We start from the raw sequence: 17,225 nt of genomic DNA, 5'->3' as shown, positions 1-17,225 counted from the left end.
TATGCTCAAGTTTCCAGCATTAGCCGATTTTGAATTTAACTGAAAATATGGTTACACATCTTTAGAGAACACTATTATTACTGTTATTTCTGTTGCAGTAGCAACTGAATGGGGATTAGGTGCTGTACAAACCAGTATAGACATTCCCTGAGCCAGAGCGCTCACAATCTAAGATATACAATAGGGACCATCACTTGAAGCAGAACTAAGATATGGACAGTTTATGAGAACATGAACAAAACCACAAACCATTGGAGTCAAGGGTATGGAGGGGTAAAGAAAGGAAAGGTTATAGGACAGACAAGTGTGTTTGTATAGATTCGTTACAACAGTGGTCTCACATGGTCCCCACCCAACCACTGAAAGACAGCAGGCCTTTGGTTAATCTGCACATGCCACAAGACACTGGTAGCTCCATAAATAAGTAATTGGGAGATATTTAACTTCACTCCTGCTCCCTAGTTTTCAGCACTCAGGTCACCTACCTCTAAGCCCCACCTTGAGGAAGAGAGCATTAATAAATAATGGCCTAGGCTTTATGAGTTTTACAGTGACCACACATGAGTTCTCGTACATCACTTCACAAGTGCAAATAATATATTTCACAAGAATGTTTTTTTCAATTATTGCTTTCTTGGGATTGTAACCTTTGCTTCAAAGTCTTCAATCTATTAGATAGTCAAAAGACAATCCATAATTTTAAAATTCCACTTCTAAGGCTGAGCACCATAAACTAAAGAAACCCATAATTATCAGTGGATCTCAAAAGTTTGGTGAAGTAGTAGTAATAAGACCGGTCTGGCAAATACAACAGCCTGGCCTTGGTTTTTTGGTGGGGCTTATTTCAAGGCAGGGATAACAGATAGCTGTTGCCAATCTCATTTTGGAGGGATGAAAATATTTCATTTTCTGAGGACATTTTGAAATAAATACAAAGTCGGGCATGACTTGTGTTTTCTTTTGTGGATGAAGGATTTCAGTTATCAACATCCTGAAGATGATTTAGAAGACCACTTCTATAGCTTGTCCTGAGGAAGTAAGTGACTCGAATTTCACTTTTAGGGGAAGGTCCTAAAGGGTTTGGAGCACATCCCAGGATTTGGCTTTTAATGAGAGACTGTGTTTTGGTGAAACAATTTGATGCATTAAAGAACAGATGTTGTGGCCATTCATATCTGCCAGCCAAGGAGAGAGCCAGAATGCTCCATATCTTTTACAGCAGGGCTTCTCAGCTCATGGGATACATCTTCAAATGAGCTGCAAGCAGAAGCAGATTAACGTCTACCCTAGGCCAGAACAAGTGGTGGGCCTCGTGCCAGAACTGTGGCCCAGCCCCTCCCCTTCTGGCAGTGGCCCCGCCTACAGCTCCACCCCATTCCACCCTTTTCCCCTGTAGCCCTGCCCCTGTTTCGCCCACAGTCCCACCCCATTCTGCACCCACCCCCCCACTGTGGCCCCAAGACCAGAGAAGCTCTGTCCCCCTGCCATGGCCCAGGGGCCTCAGCGGGGAGCGAGAGTGTTAAGTGGCCGCAAAGAAACTTGGGATTTAGAGGGTCATGGCAAGACCATGGGAGACCAAGGCTACATGCCTGACACTTCTCCTCAGGAGCTGGTGGGCAGGGGATCAACAGAGCCACTGCTGAAGAGGAATACAGGCAAGGCACTCCTCCCTTGAAGCAAGGGCAGAGTAGGGAATGAAATCTCTCTTTCTCCCCTGCTCTCTCTCAGAGACAATTCTTTCCTGGTGCTACCTGCACCATCTTCTTACCCAGGTTTAAGCCTCAAAGCTCAGTCTAGCCTTACAGATTTTAGAAGGTTAAATGAGCATCGTTTGCTAGAGTCTCAGAGACACTGAAAGGAATGGCCACAAAGGCTCAACAAAGAGGGTTGAAGTCTGGAAGAGAATATAAATAGAGTCATCACCTTCAGGGGTTTTCAACCGTGCAGTTTCTTCCACTGGACATGCAATATTTTTTCAAGGCCTTTAGCTGAAGTATCTACTTTGGCAGCCACTGGCAACAGATAAATTGTCAGCCAAAATGCCAGAAGCCTTAGTGAAGAATTTAAGAGGGCGGGCCCTGTCAAGCCTCTGACTCTTAAATTAGCACTTACAAATTTCTCTGAGAACAGCTTCCTGACAAAACAGATTATCTGCAAGATTGAGTATTTCCTCGGAGATTATCCATTTTCAGTAAAATTCATTCAATATGGTTTGACATGGCATGTTGTAGGTCTAATCATGTGATGTACAGCCAATTGCATGGGCACTGATTTTTCTAGAAAACACCCCAGTATCGCTAAATCAGTTAATTAGGCCATATGTCACGTATGCAGAAGAAAAGAAACACCAGTAAAACTATGTGCCTGATTCTCTACTGCCTTGTGTAACCATTCACAAATATGCAAAATGAGTGTACAGTGCTACCAATGTGATTTAATAGCACGTTATGCCCACTTTGCATGGGTGTACATGACTACACAAGGCAGCAGAGAACCTGGCTCAGGGTATTTAGTTTTTGTATATTTATGATACTAATAACCTCAGCCAAGAACATTTCTAGAATTTAAATAAATGCTTTGGGGTGTACAAAGTCACTGAGCTGGTAATTAGTAGCCAGCACTCTAGTCGAATGATCTAACCAGGATAATTGGTAGCCTTTGTTATATTTCTTTTCTGAGTTTTCCATCCTGATAGCTATAATAAGGACAAATGAGTCCATCATCCTAAATGTCTGTAGCTGGAGTGCAACATCTTATCTGGTCCAACTTCAAAGCTCCAGTCTTTCTTGTTCATTTCTGCTCTTGCAACAGAAACACAATTTTACTTACTGAGCTATATATAGCTGGGTCTACATTGTTGAATGTTCTTCCTTTCAGTCAGTTCCTTAAGCTTGCTCGGGGCTACAGACTCCCATCCTTTTGGATGTAGGTAACGGGGAAGGAAGAGAAGTCCTGCTTCAGCTGAAGAGGTTATGTGGAAAGGATCAGAGCTATTCTGTAAAAGCCATTCACAATGCTGGCCTGGAGCAGAAATTCTGGAGATATTCCTACAGTTTTCACAGTTGATCCACTCTGAGGATGGCCAGCTTGTGAGTCTGACTCTGGGATACTAGCTTAATCGGTATCTGTAAATAACAATAGTTTCCCCATGCAACTGTAGAAGTTCTGCCAGGCACCAGCCATCTACAGCATGAAGCGAGGCTTCCAGACTGAACAATCTCTTATTATTTTCAAGTTGGTATCTGGTACCTGTTCTCAAGGAAACAATTTGCACATTATTTACAGCCTCTGGAACAGTGAATTTTTCATTGTCGTTCTATCCTGTAAACTCAATGACACAGCAAGTTTTATTTCATCCACTGCCAGCAATGGATGCTGAACCAGGAAAATCCAAGAGGCAGCATTATGGGGATATCAACATGGTTAAACTTAAGTTGACATTTGCACTGAAATCAAGGTTAAAAATCCCTCTATTTCATCTTCTAATGCTCCGAATTTAAACACAGTAACTCTTGGGAGGACAAGTGAATTTTCCACAATATATCCTTGGCAAAATATTTACTAAATTTTAGAGGAAATTTAAAATGAGACAATTTTGCTTTCCTGTTGCTGAATAAAATCACCACACTAACCCAATCTGCCATCTACTTCTGTTGTCTGGTGCTATTTCTATGACTAGCTAGCTCTCCATGCCTTCCTCACATGTGTTCATTACCAGAAGGAGTGCCTGTCTAAAGGAGCTGGTAAGGTCATTTGGACTGGGCTTCCCCATTTGAAGAACCACAGGAGGTTTGCCAGATGGATAAGCTGCCTCAGCAGTGGAGATGTAAACTTTACTCAGACAAATTTGGCTGCAACTTCCCCCTTTCTGCACATGCCCCAGCCCCTGTTACTCAGAGGAGGCATGAAGGAGGAAGGGGAATTTGCACCCAGAGTTGACTAAGGAGGTTCAGCAACCTTATGTTTACATAAGCTAAGCACACATAATGCTCTCATTTTATCTATTGTTACCAAATGACAGGAAAGGGTAAACTACAGAATCCTGAACAGGAATGGGAAACATTAGAGAATCAATGTTCTTGTGCTTATATTTTCATAAATGATAGTTCTTTATCGGATCTGAGAGATGTTTGGTGGTGCTGGGATAGGGATTGGGAATAAGGAAGGGAAGCCTGTGGAATAACTGTAACAATCTAAGAGCTGGCTTTTGAAGAGAGAGCACATTGAAGGGCTCCTTCTTGCAAAAAGCTTAACACCATCAACAACAACTTTACTTCAAAGTGAGTGGACGGTCCTCTCATCGGATGGGACCTTTAGTTTGTAATTTACATTTAATTTAATGCAGACTATGTCCTGTGTTGATTAGAAATAGATCTTTAGCCTCAAGCTCGCTACCATAATACAATTTGTTTCAGATTTCTGTTCAGGGACAGGTGACTCTTGAAAATGTACTTTTAGATTGAACAAAGCTATTGCAACGTATGCTTAATTTACACTGGTATGCAAATCCTCAGGTATTCTAAGTGTTAATAATGTTCCACTTTTTAAAAACTCAAAATAGAATGCAGAATGTCTTCAGAGGATTCCTAATAACACATGACTTATCTTACCAACTTGTTTGTACACTGGACTGGAAGCAAAGGAGGTTTTTCCTTAAAATTAGAGACTTATCTATCCACTGAAACAGACAAAGCAAGCAAGTCCCTGTGGTAATTTTTGTTATGCCTGCAAACCATATTATAACTAAGTCACAACTGGAATTCTTTTCTTTTTGGAAAGTGGTTAGCTATTAAGCATAACTGTATAAATATTTTCAAAATGCTTGATTGTTTTAACAGCATTGCATATTTTAACAGTTGTTTTTAACTGCCAGGTCATTAGGATGGTCCAGCATATTCAGTTACATATTCCTCATCAAGTTCCTTGCGTATCACTTGAGTAATTTGGGCCATCTCAAAAAAGATACATTAGAAATGGAAACATACAGAGAAGGGCAACAAAAATGATTAAGGGGGTGGGAAATCTTCCATATGAGGAGAGATTAAAAAGACTAGGACTGCTCAGCTTGGAAAAGAGATGGCTAAGGGGGCAATGATAAAGGTCTATCAAATCATGACCGGTGTGGAGAAAGTGAATAAGGAAGTGTTATTTACTCCTTCTCACAACATAAGAACCAGGGGTCACCCAATGAAATTAATAATTAAAACAAACAAAAGGAAGAGTTTCTTCACACAACGCACAGTCACCCTGTGGAACTTGTTGCCAGAGGATGTTGTGAAGGCCTGAACTATAACAGGGTTCAAAAAAAGAACTAGATAAGTTCATGGAGGATTTGGTCCACTAATGGCTACTAGCCAGGGTGGGCAGGGATACAACCTCATGCTCTTGGTGTCCCTAGCCTCTGACTGCCAGAAGCTGGGAGTGGATGACAGGGGATGGATCACTTGATCATTATTTATTCTGTTCATTCCCTTTGAAGCACCTGGCATTGGCCACTGTCAGAAGACAGGATACTGGGCTAGATGGGCCAGTGGTCTGACCCAGTGTGGCTGGTCTTCTGACTTGCACTACCAGCATTTTTGTAAAATTCTCAGCGCAGACGGTAGAATTAAAAGAAGAGGCTTGTATAGAAATTCGAAGCTCCCGTATGCAAATGCACATGACCAAGTTCCATTCCAGAGACATTTTTTAGGTGCTGGTAGGGACAAAGGGACTGTGTTGCCAATTCTGGTTTAGAGAGTTTAAGCCCTTTTGCATTCTTTGCTGCTAATTTCCCAACAGCTTTTCACCTGTGACTTGAATGTGCAGAGTATCCATGCTGATGACTGTCTGCTGTCCATGGATGTAGGCACCACTTCCTTGTAGCCACTGAACTGGAGACCTTGCTCTTGAAGCAAATCACATTAAGACCCATAATTTACATAAACTTTGGGTGTACCTGTCCAAAATCTGAACCCAGTCAAATTTGCACAAAGCGAGAATAATTCTCTGAGGCCAATAAGCCACCGGGCTACCATAAATATATTTTCCTCAATAATGACAAGGAATCCTTTTGATCTTTAGATCCACACCTTGTAAAGTTGCTGATCCTGCAACGTCTGTGATTGCTACCACTATCTACATGGCTGGTGATGAGGGCTTCAAAGAACTCCCTACAAGGTGTCTTTTGTCTTAAAGTCTCAGTGATTTTTTGTATATAAGTCTGTGTGAGGCTACTCCTGTTCTAACTTTAGGGTCCTGTTGTACTTCATGTAAATGTATGAGATTTTTATGATTTTATTTAACATTTTAATTTTAACTGGGACTTCCCATTTGGAACCTGCCATGTCCTCCAAGGAGGAAAGTAGGGGAAACATCTAATTTTGTTTCGTGGGAAGATATTTCCCCTTAATTTTGGGACCTTCTTCTTTCATTTTGCCTGTTTTACTGCCTTGCAATTGTAGTATTAAAGCACTAGGGGAAAAACCTGAGTGTATGGCTTTCCAGGTCATCGCCGGATGCAGAGATCTTGCCCTCCTCAGAAGCACTGCCGGGGGGAGAAGGGAACTCTTTTGTTGTAGATTCTCATGTGTGACTGCTGCCCTGCGCAAATGGGTGTGAGGCTGCAATACCCTGACTGGACAAAGAGCTTGCCATGGGGCCCTGGGAACCACCTGAAAAGACATCTTCCTGCTTTCCAAGCTCATTAACATCCATTTGAGTACTTAAGGAAAGACTTATGAGCACCTGAGGCTTTGCTAAATAAAACATTAAGTGTGTTGTGAACAGAAAGAGACTTCCCACTGCTGAAACATAAATTAAAATTGAAATTATAATACAATTGTTCAGGAGAAGCCAAACCTCCAACTTTTTCAACAGGCAAAACCTGAGGCAGATGGTCATGAGGGGCATGGCTTAGTCTGAAGAGCCCCTGCAACAACACTGGACTGTCCCCAGCTTCCACAAGGAAGAGGTGTAGTTCATTGTTTATGGCTGACGGGGGATGCCATGTGCTAGAATGATGCACTGCAGTGAGGATTGCAAAAGAAAGGTGCTGAAAACTTGAGTCTAAATGGTTTAAAAAAAGCCTTTCAGCATCAGAAAAGTAACTGAAATAAAGACTTCTTAAAAATAAAATGATGTGTTTCTGAAATTTATTACATATTCAAGGATCAGTCTACCAACCCTTACGTATGTAGCAGTCAACGGTACCACTTACATCTGTAGAAGTTTACTCATGTGAGTAAGGGTTTGCTGGAACAGCTCCCTATATTGCAAAGTAAAAATAAAAGCATAACAGTGAAGCATAATTGTAACTGGGTAGCTGGCCCCTTAAATGGAATTGGGCCCAGCTCTCCTGTTCCAATCCAGGTGCGCCCTAGTTTGGTGTAATGTCCCTAGAAATTAGAAATGAGAGACACTCCAAAGGCAAGGGAGAGTTTAGAATGCTGAGTCCTTAGAGAGAAAGAGAGAATCCAGAGTTCTGAGAGGAGAAAGAGCTCAGAGCTTCAGGGAGGGGAAGCCCCTAATACAGGGACCAGTGGAGCTGGTGAAAGCGGAAGGCAGGAAGGCTGCCAGGGGGTCACCTACAAATGTCCCCAGGCCAGAGAGCCAGAGATAGCAACAGAGGGAGGTGTCTGCTGGCTCTTTCAGCAAGAGAGCTGAAGCCAGAGGGCCAGAGAGGGTCGAGTCTGGGGATCGACGGAGGGGTCAGCTCGCTGGTATTTCTGGGCAAGTACTGGAACCCTACCCAGGAAGGAAACAAGGTAGAGAAGCACCCCACTAGTGGGGTTGGTGTGAGGAGTGGTGAGAGACACCAGAAAGTATCTGAAAGTCTAAGCGAGGCAAGAGACGCTGAAGCTGTACTTTAGAGCTGGAGTGAGGTGGATGCCGGAGCTGTACTTAGTCTGTTGATGGACTGTTGGGCCTTGAAAGACTTGATGTTTGGATTGTGCTGGGGAATTCTGGATTATGGTTCTTCATATATTGGACTTCTGAAATAAATTAACCTTGGAGAAGAGCTATTTATACGTGAAGAGCTTGTGTGAAGTTACTGGGGACTCCATCATGTGAGAGGCAAATAAGGAAGGCAGTCCAGTCATGCTGTGGCCTGCTGCAGAAGGGCACCCACCCAGGGCCACCACATGACTTTATGAAGGAGGGTGCAGGCAGGCAATCCATCCCTGGGCAGAAATCACCAGAAGAGGGAATTCAAGGCAGGCAACCACTTGCACAGCCAATCTGAGGCCACGAGGAGAAGGTGCCTTGAAGGTAGTCTCCTGCCTCGATTTCCCTTTTCCATGGCTCAGCATGTCCACATTCACAATAAATCATGACTGGATAGTATAACATCATTGTACAGCACGCAGAAACTATGTCACAAGAACAGCTGGATAAATAATATGTAAGAAATACTTAAAATGGAGCTAGACCATCAATAGCCCTTGTTTGGCTGTGCAAGGAAGTTAGAACCATCCCCAGAGAGGGGATGGAAACAAGGGACCCATGATGAATGTCACCTTTTCCCCCTCTTGATTCCATACTGTCCAAAAGCAGATTGTGATCTTCTCAGATATTTATTATTTGAAATGTTAGCTGTGTGACTGGCCACCTTGTCACATGGTTGGTTTCTGCCCTGATTCAAAGAATGCTACTCTCAGAATCAGATTTCTAATGCAGATTTTGAATGCTCATTGAAAGTAAATACTAATATTCTCTCAATGGTTACTTAGAAATGGAGGTCTCTGCGTTCATTCCTGGGAGTAATCTTGTTGCATCCAACAAATATTCTAGCAAGCACAAAAGAGGTATGAACATCCCAACAGGGATTTTGTTAAAAAATTCAAATATTCACAAGAGTATTTCTGTAAAATTTTCCTAGCTCCATTCACCAGTCACCTTAAATTGTTTATTCAGGTAACAAAGACTTGAGAAAATCAGAGAATATAAATGACAAGCTATTCTTTAATATTTCTTCTGCCCAAAGTAATAAGCATAAAGAACACACTGAAATGTCTCACATTTTAAGTTTCACAAAACAAATGACTTAAATATACCCGAACATTTGGACAACGATAACAATAATTTAAAAAAATGTTTGTAGGCAAATATTTTTTTCATAACTGAAAATATCTTTTAAAGTAAATTCTTAATCTTCATTCACTGTCAATTATCTTTTTGTTACTTTGCAAGAATCAAAAAGGCGCAGAGCCTCTTAAAAACTCTCAGACGAGGAAAGTACTTAAAGCACTTATATAACATTTAATTTAGCTGCCCTACTCACTAATCTTGTTTGCTGGAACTCTTTTGGTCTTTTTCAAGGCATTGAATTTCCACTATTATCTGGATTCAAAGGGTAATATGTGAGGAAAATCAAAATGAAATTCTTCCATTATTAAATTAATCTGCATTAATAAATGATTTTAGGCTAAATTATAATTTTGTTAGTCTGTTTATTACTCGGAACCCATGGTATAATCCCTCTTGGAGATATTGTGGTTAAGGCTGATAACACAGTATGAATGCAATTAATACAAATGTACAAAAGTTAATTGACATATCTTCCCTTTCTATTTGAATGAGTTAATTAAATTTATCTGCACTTAAAAAGGCCATATTTATTTCTATCTTCCAAGGTCATTTTAATTGTATAAGCAAGTTTTAAAAAGTTATTATGTTCCAAATATAACAGCTATTCATGCAGAGTGCAATTAGCAACATATAAAAGCCTATCGGATCCTACAAGGAAACTATTTTTTCTCCTTTACCTCGTTAATGAAGTCCCCGATATCCCCAGGATGAGGAGCAGCTGATCTGACTGGGTACTGAGGTTCTGCATGGATTGGTCTTTCATCGAGCCGTCTGATCCCCACAGGTTTGATGGCATCTGGTTCTATGGTATCGGGTTGCTGAAGCTGACTTAAATCATAGTCCTGAAAAGAAGGAAACAAAGAAAATGGGTCCAGAGATTTTTCAACAATTTTTATAGGAAAATAAAATAAAAAGCACATATTCAGCAAAAGACATACCTTGCAAATCATAACATTTATTGAGAATGATTCTGCAGCTATCCTAATGGAAATCGGCCATTTACATTCATGAATAATGAAGAAAACCATCATTTCTTTTATACCCCGTGTCTACCTTCGCAATACCATATCAAATGTCTATATGTCATCAGCTTTGTAGTGCATCTCATCAATTTTCCATTGAGAAACAAAGATTTGGAGTAGCTCTATTAAGCGACTGAACAATTTGCCTAGTAAATGCTGATTTACAGCATGTAGCACAGATGCCAGATCTGACCTGTATTTTTCAAACCAAATAAATGCCAGACGCCCTCATTCTGAGACATACGCAAGTGCAGAGTGCTGCAGTTTTATAATACCTTCCAAGACTGAGTTTAAGACTGCTTGCTGATTTCATGTGACTTCCATAACAGGAAAGCTAAAGGGGGAAAATGTCATGAAAAGTACAAAACTTCTCAGATTTGGCCTTAATTCTAAGCACTTTCTGGAGATTACTCTTGGATCTGATCATTAAGTACTTGATTCTGCAGATTCAGAACTCTGGCTGATTGATGACACGAGCATAGCATTATGAATTCCATGTCAACGGAAGAAAAAAAAATCTTTCATTAGTTAAATATCTATAGATTTAAAATATAAATCCCCATCCTGGGCTGCATCTGAATAGTGCCCAGCAGGTGGATGCCCGGCCAGTCCCTGGTATATAAGTAGCATAACCTTAAGGCTGCTCTACATTATGCCAGCTGGCCACTGCTCCACGGGTCATTCCAGCAGCCAGGGGTCACCCAGCCATTCACGCCCACATTTTCCGAGACATGCCCCGTCATAAATATAAAGGGAAGGGTAATCACCTTTCTGTATACAGTGCTATAAAATCCCTCCTGGCCAGAGGCAACATCCTGTTACCTGTAAAGGGTTAAGAAGCTCAGCTAACCTGGCTGGCACCTGACACAAAGGACCAATAAGGGAACGAGATACTTTCAAATCTTGGGTGGGGAAAGGCTTTTGTTTGTGCTCTTTGTTTATGTGGTTGTTTTCTCTTGGGACTGAGAGAGGCCAGACAGAAATCCATCTTCTCCAACGCATCCTAATCCAAGTCTCAATATTGTAACCAGTATAGGTAAGCCAGGCAAGGCGGATTAGTTTATCTTTTGTTTTATGTGAATTTTCCCTGTGTTAAGAGGGAGGTTTATTCCTGTTTTCTGTAACTTTAAGGTTTTTCCCAGAAGGGGATCCTCTGTGTTTTGAATCTGAATACCCTTTCCATCCTGATTTTAACCTTCTTTCCTTCCTTCCTTTCTTTCTTTCATAAAATCTTTCTTTTAAGAACCTGACTGATTTTTTCATTGTTCCAAGATCCAGGGGTTTGGGTCTTTGATGATTCTGTAACCAATTGGTTAGGATATTATACTCAAGCCTCCCCAGGAAAGGGGGTGTGTAGGGCATGGGGTGATATTTTGTGGGGAAGATGTCTCCAAGTGGTCTCTTTCCCTGTTCTTATTTTAAAACGCTTGGTGGTGGCAGCATACTGTTCAAAGACAAGGCAAAGTTTGTAACTTGGGGAAGTTTTAACCTAAGCTGGTAAGAATAAGCTTAGGGGGTCTTTCATGCGGGTCCCCACATGTGTACCCTAGAGTTCAGAGTGGGGAAGGAACCCTGACACCCCCTATGCTGGGACTTGGGTTGTGGGGAGTGTAGGAGCTGATGTGGTGGTCCTCTGCCATCAGAGAGTGTCCCCTGTATAGACGAACTCCTCATGGAGTTGGATCCATTGACTTTCTGGATGCTTTGCACACTGACGTGGGGATCAGGATCTGGCCCATGAATATTTAGACCAGGACTATGCCATGTCTGGCTATCATCTCAATTAAATATAAAGATTGTTTTTTAAAATTATGGTCCTGAAGGTAGTTTCAGAGGAAGATGTAAGGAGTTAAACAATACCAACTGCATTTATTGGGAATGTTGAAAATCCCATAATATCATTTAACATTACTTTTCCACATAGAGTTGGCCTAGTAAAGATTATTATTTAGAATTGGAGCTCTCTGTATGTAGTGGGTCTCATGAAAGGCACTTCAGAAAATGTGACATAGGGTGTTTTTGAAAATGTTACTTTGTAATAAAAGGGGTCATGCAGATGGGTGGGTGAACAGGTTTGCTGATAGCAGTAAAATTTGGGAGAATTGTAACAAATTGTCATTTGCACTCTCCATCCCAAAATTTGTTACTGTTCCTCAGCTTTGGGATTGAGACTTTTTGATGGCCATAAATATGTAGTTAAAAAGGTGGAATAGCATTGATGAGCTCTGGGAATGGAATTGCATACATTCAAAATTTATTGCCTGTTTTTGAATTAGCTGGTAAACTCTTCCTCTTTAAAGTGCTCAATACACAAAAGAGAATAATAAAGCAGTCTCTACTAAACAGTATGTGAGGTCAATACAATGTAAGAACTGATGAAAGGTGTACAAAAGGAAGAAAGAGCTCTTCATCCTTTCCCTCTATTAAGTAAAATAATCCAAAATAGTTTAGCGACATGTCGTATCAGAAAATTCAAGGAAAGACAAAGCAGAATTTTGATTTAAATTTTTAGAAATTATGAAAACAGACTCTAAATATACTTCCCACACCCTCATGAAAGACAAATGTGGAAAACATCAACAGAGAGGAATGAAAACAATTTCTTGATTTTTGTACTCAGCATTTCATGAGGACGCACTCGAGGAAATATGGTTAATAACCAATTTAATACAACTGTGAGGCCCAATCAATTTTTATAATGATGTTAAAAAAAGGCATTTTTGAACAACAATCATACAGCAAGAACAAACAAGTCAGGCACAATAATTTAAATATGGTAGCACTCTTTTTTGGTAAGTTTGTAAATATTCCTGGTCTCTACAGCTATGGAGGTTACCTTCTATTGCAAGTGAGTTCTACTAATGCCAAGTTTGTCTTTACACAGCCACCTAGACCTGTTGGTTCTCAGAGCTCAGTCTATGATACTCCCCTGCCTTGTTTTCCAGCTATTGAAACTGTCTCACAGGAATGTCATTATCAGGGACGGCATTCACCAAGGTATGTATTGTGCCTATTATAGCATTTATTCTCTGATATCATTAAAACGTCATTAAAATATTTATCAGAGAGCCATGGGTAGGATCCTGACCACTCCACCAAAATAATTCTAAATTGGCCCAAAGATTGAGAAAAGAGATGGGCCTTATTATACTTTGACATGGAGTTCTGGAAACCAGACGACAGATGTGAATTCCGGAGTGGAGAACCCGACACCAAGAACTTTCTGTCTAAAACCAATTCTACTTTTTGAATGAGGGGAAATGGTAGACGTCAGTATACTTTTGGAATCACAGGTAAAAACAGTGAGTCAGTGCTTTTTACCCAGCCACCATAGCTTGATGTGTCTTTCTCTATGTTGTGCCATGAATCTCTATGACACCCTCTGGGGTTAACTGTTTTAGCACATGCTGTTTAGGACTATCCTTGAAAACGGCTCCTGAGCTTCGTGTAGCGCAGAAAATGATGGGCTATCTATTTAGTAGTGCAATCAGTGTTTAGCACATACCCCATGTGCTGCATGTATTGCACTGGCTTCCTTTTTGCATTCATGGAGTTGATATTAATCTAGAAAGCCCTATATAGTTTGGGTCCTGACTATTTAAGACATTTCCTCTTTCCCTCTTTAAACATGCAGCCAAATCACTGTTTGGCCCTTGTTTCCGAATATGACGAACGAGGCTGGAAATCGATCAGCAAAGGCAGCAGGCAATGCCTGCCAAATCTTTCAGGGCACCTCTTCACAGCCCAGGCTGACGGCCTCAGGCCTGAACGGCTCGCATTAGTGCTCTAAGAGTACATCTATAAACAGCACTTTGAAGTTGCGGCTTTGGCCGGAGCTCAGGCTCTGACGCCTCTTGAGGGGGGCAGGCTTCAGAGCCTGAGTCTAATCAACACACTATCTACTCAGCTGTTCTTAGAGTTCTAGCATGAGCCCTGCAAGCCTGAGTCTGCTGACCTAGGCTGAGAGATTTGCTGCCATGGGCTGTGTAGACATATCCTCAGAGGCTCCCTTTACTTACCAGTATCATCTTCTTCTTCTGTCTAGCTCAATCTCCAGCAGCTCTCAAATTTTAGTCCCTCCCAGGGAATTTCACATCAGGTAGATCAAATTAACCATACTTTGTGACTAGGTGTAAGAAAAGACAGCTAACTTTTTCCATAACTGGTGTTCTTTGAGATGTGTTGCTCATGTCCATGCCATGTTAGGTGTGTGCTCGCCATGTGCACTGGTGCTGGAAGTTTTTCTCTCAGTAGTATCCGTAGGGGACTAGCTCTGGCGCCCCCTGGAGTGGTGCCCGCATGGCGCGGTATAAGGGGTACCACCGGTTCCCCCATCCCTCAGTTCCTTCTTGCCGGAACTCCAGCAGTGGGAAAGGAGGGCAGGTCATGGAATGGACATAAGCAACACATCTTGAAGAACAGTAACGGAAAAAGGTAACTGCCTTTTCTTCTTCAAGTGCTTGCTCATGTCCATTCCGTATTAGATGACTCCCAAGCAGTACCAATGGAGGCGAGTAGGATTTCACAGAAAGGTATAAAAAACGGGGAAGATGGATCCAGGGAATAGCCTGCTGCAGTGGGGGGCAACCTGCGACCTGCACGCAGCCCATCAGGATAATCTGCTGGTGGGCCGTGAGACAGTGTTTACATTGACCGTCCGCAGGCAAGGCCACCTGCACCTCCCAGTGGCTGCGGTTCGCCGTTCCTAGCCAATGGGAGCTGTGATAAGTGGCAACCAGCAAGTCCTTGCAGCCTGTGCTGCTTCCTGCAGCTCCCATTGGCCGGGAATGGTGAACAATGGCCACTGGGAGCTGCAGGCGACCGTGCCTATGGACGATCAATGTAAACACTGTTCATGGCCCGGATTACCCTGATGGGCTGTATGCAGTCCACAAGTTTCCGACCACTGGTCTGGTAGGTTGCCTTCGGGCACACCCTCAAAATGATCGTTTGGCCCCCTGCTTGTTTCGGGTTGAGCCCGACTGAGCAGAGAGTGGAGGAGTGTGGCTCGGACGGCGTTTGTAGCCTTTGGCTTTCTTGTGAGGCAGGTCCTGCCAAGATTGGCTCTCTTGTCCCTGAGGCTGCTGCGGCTTGAACCGCTTACACGTCTGACCTGGGACATAAAGCCCCAGAGTTTTCAGGGTGGTAAGGGAGTCCTTTAAACCATGCAGCTTGCTGTCTGTTCTGCAAACAGGGTCTGGCCGTTGAAGGGAAGGTCCTGCATTGACTGCTGAGCTTCACTGGATAAGCCTGAGAGGAGCAGGCAGAAAGCGTGCCACATGGAGAGGGCGGAGCCCATGGAGTGGGTGGCAGAGTCCGCTGCGTCAGATGCTGCCTGGAAGGCCACCCTGGCCGTGCCTTCACCGAGGATCACTCAGAATTCCTTCCAGGAAGGGAACCCTTGAACTTGGCCATGGTCTGCCACATGTTAAAGTCACAGCGGCCCAGGAGGGCCTGGTGGTTGGCCACAATCAACTGCAGGCTGGAAGATGAATAAACTTTGCGTCCAAAAAGATTCAGCCTCCTTGAGTCTTTGTTTTTGGAGGTAGCACATGCCCTGTCCCCAGGATAAGTCCCGTTCAGAACTCACAAAGACTCTAAACTACAATTAAGGGTAACTATTTTAACTACTAACTATATACAACTAAATTACAGGTTATTTAAGTTCACAAGAACAGAGAACAGGTAACACTAGCCAAAGCAGCAGACATTCCAGCACCGTCACTGGTGGCAAGAAGGAACTGAGGGTGGGGGGAGCCGGCGGCACCCCTTATATCGCACCGTGCGGGCGCCACTCCAGAGGGCGCCAGAGCTGGTCCCCTACAGATACTGCTGAAAGAAAAACTTCCAGCACAGGTGCATGTGGCGAGCACACACACCTAATATGGAATGAACATGAGCAAGCACTTGAAGAACAACCAGCAGGACTACAACCTGGGATGTTCTAGGCCACTGATACTTCTGCATCGTCATTGGAAGCTTGGGCTGGGTTTCCGCTGGAGGACCCTATGAAGCTAGGCTCTTCAGGAAGTACCGCTCTGCATGGCCTGATTGGCGGCCTCTGACAGCCCACTAGTTGGCTTATGCTGCTCTATAAACTGGGAAGCCATCATGGGGAGCTGTCTGAGCAACAATACAGATTGCCTGTTTGCTTTTGCTCCAGGCCTTTCTTTGCTCTGGCTTCTGACCCTAGTTTGTCCCTAACTCTGCTATTTGCATGCTGTCTATAACTTGGGGCCTGATGCTGACTTCCAGGTATCCTGACCTAACTTGACCCTGACACCGCTACTCATCTCCTGACTGCAATTTAGTAGCTGACCGGTGCACACAAGCCACCCACAGCCCAGCCCTGACACTAGGCAGCTCTTGCACTAGATCAGATACAAAAAGCTATATCTCCTTCCCAGCAATCTCCCAGGACAGGCTCACTGCAGTACCTCTTTGGAAGAATCTGTGCCAATATCGTGCCAACCAAATTATCAAACCAGATCTCCATAATAAAATCCTAAATGATTACATTATACTACCAACTTGAAAAAAAATGACATTTTACTAGGAAATATTTTGCCTATTATTGCTGCTAAATACTGAAATAAATTAGCTAAATATATGATTTCTCACTATTTTTCAGTTTGTTCTTTTAGTGCATTTGGTGGCACTTTGTATATTGTCACTGTCTTGTAGATACATGAGACAGGAAGCTCAGGTTATCTTTGGTATTGTTTCTCAGCCTTGCTGAAAAGTTCCTTGTAAACATCAGCACTGAAGCAGAAAAATCTTACTTTTTTCCCTCTCATTTTTTAAAGAAAGGTATAAAGAAAAAAAAATCTGGATGTATTATTGAAAGGGTGTGCTAACAGAAACTTGAGATTTCTGAATTAGGCTATTTAAAAAAAAATAAAGCTGACAATATCCCTTTAAATCATGGATGGTGGTGACTTTGCAATGGAGAGCTCTGAGGGGAGATTTGGGTCACTGTTAGATCCTGCTTTGCATTCCTGAACCCAGACACCAGCTGAGACAGATCTTAAATGTCAACCAACTGGCCAAGCCCCAGAAATTAACTGCTTCTTAAATAGGAGGTGCGTAAAAGGGTCCAAACCCCAAAGTTGATTCCTTTCTGGATCTCTAACT

General features: G+C 42.5%; 1 protein-coding gene and 1 long non-coding RNA gene across 3 annotated transcripts in view; one reads left to right on the top strand and one right to left on the bottom strand.

Annotated features, from left to right (window-relative positions):
• Positions 1-17,225, bottom strand: part of CDH2 (cadherin 2) — a 176,890-nt gene that overhangs the window by 1,578 nt on the left and 158,087 nt on the right. For both annotated transcript variants that reach the window (XM_048840517.2, XM_048840518.2), the window contains exon 15: positions 9,747-9,911. In XM_048840517.2, the coding sequence (XP_048696474.1) occupies positions 9,747-9,911 (165 nt within the window). The remainder of the gene's footprint in view (positions 1-9,746; positions 9,912-17,225) is intronic.
• On the top strand, positions 11,037-15,565 carry LOC125632395 (uncharacterized). The gene is made up of 3 exons (XR_007355289.2): positions 11,037-11,127; positions 12,976-13,088; positions 15,286-15,565. It is a non-coding gene; the product is annotated as an uncharacterized LOC125632395 (long non-coding RNA).

This window comes from Caretta caretta, chromosome 2, assembly GCF_965140235.1.
Source record: "Caretta caretta isolate rCarCar2 chromosome 2, rCarCar1.hap1, whole genome shotgun sequence".
Classification (NCBI taxonomy): Eukaryota; Metazoa; Chordata; order Testudines; family Cheloniidae; genus Caretta; species Caretta caretta.
Note: the sequence above shows the minus strand (reverse complement) of the source record. Positions and strands in the feature narration are given on the sequence as shown.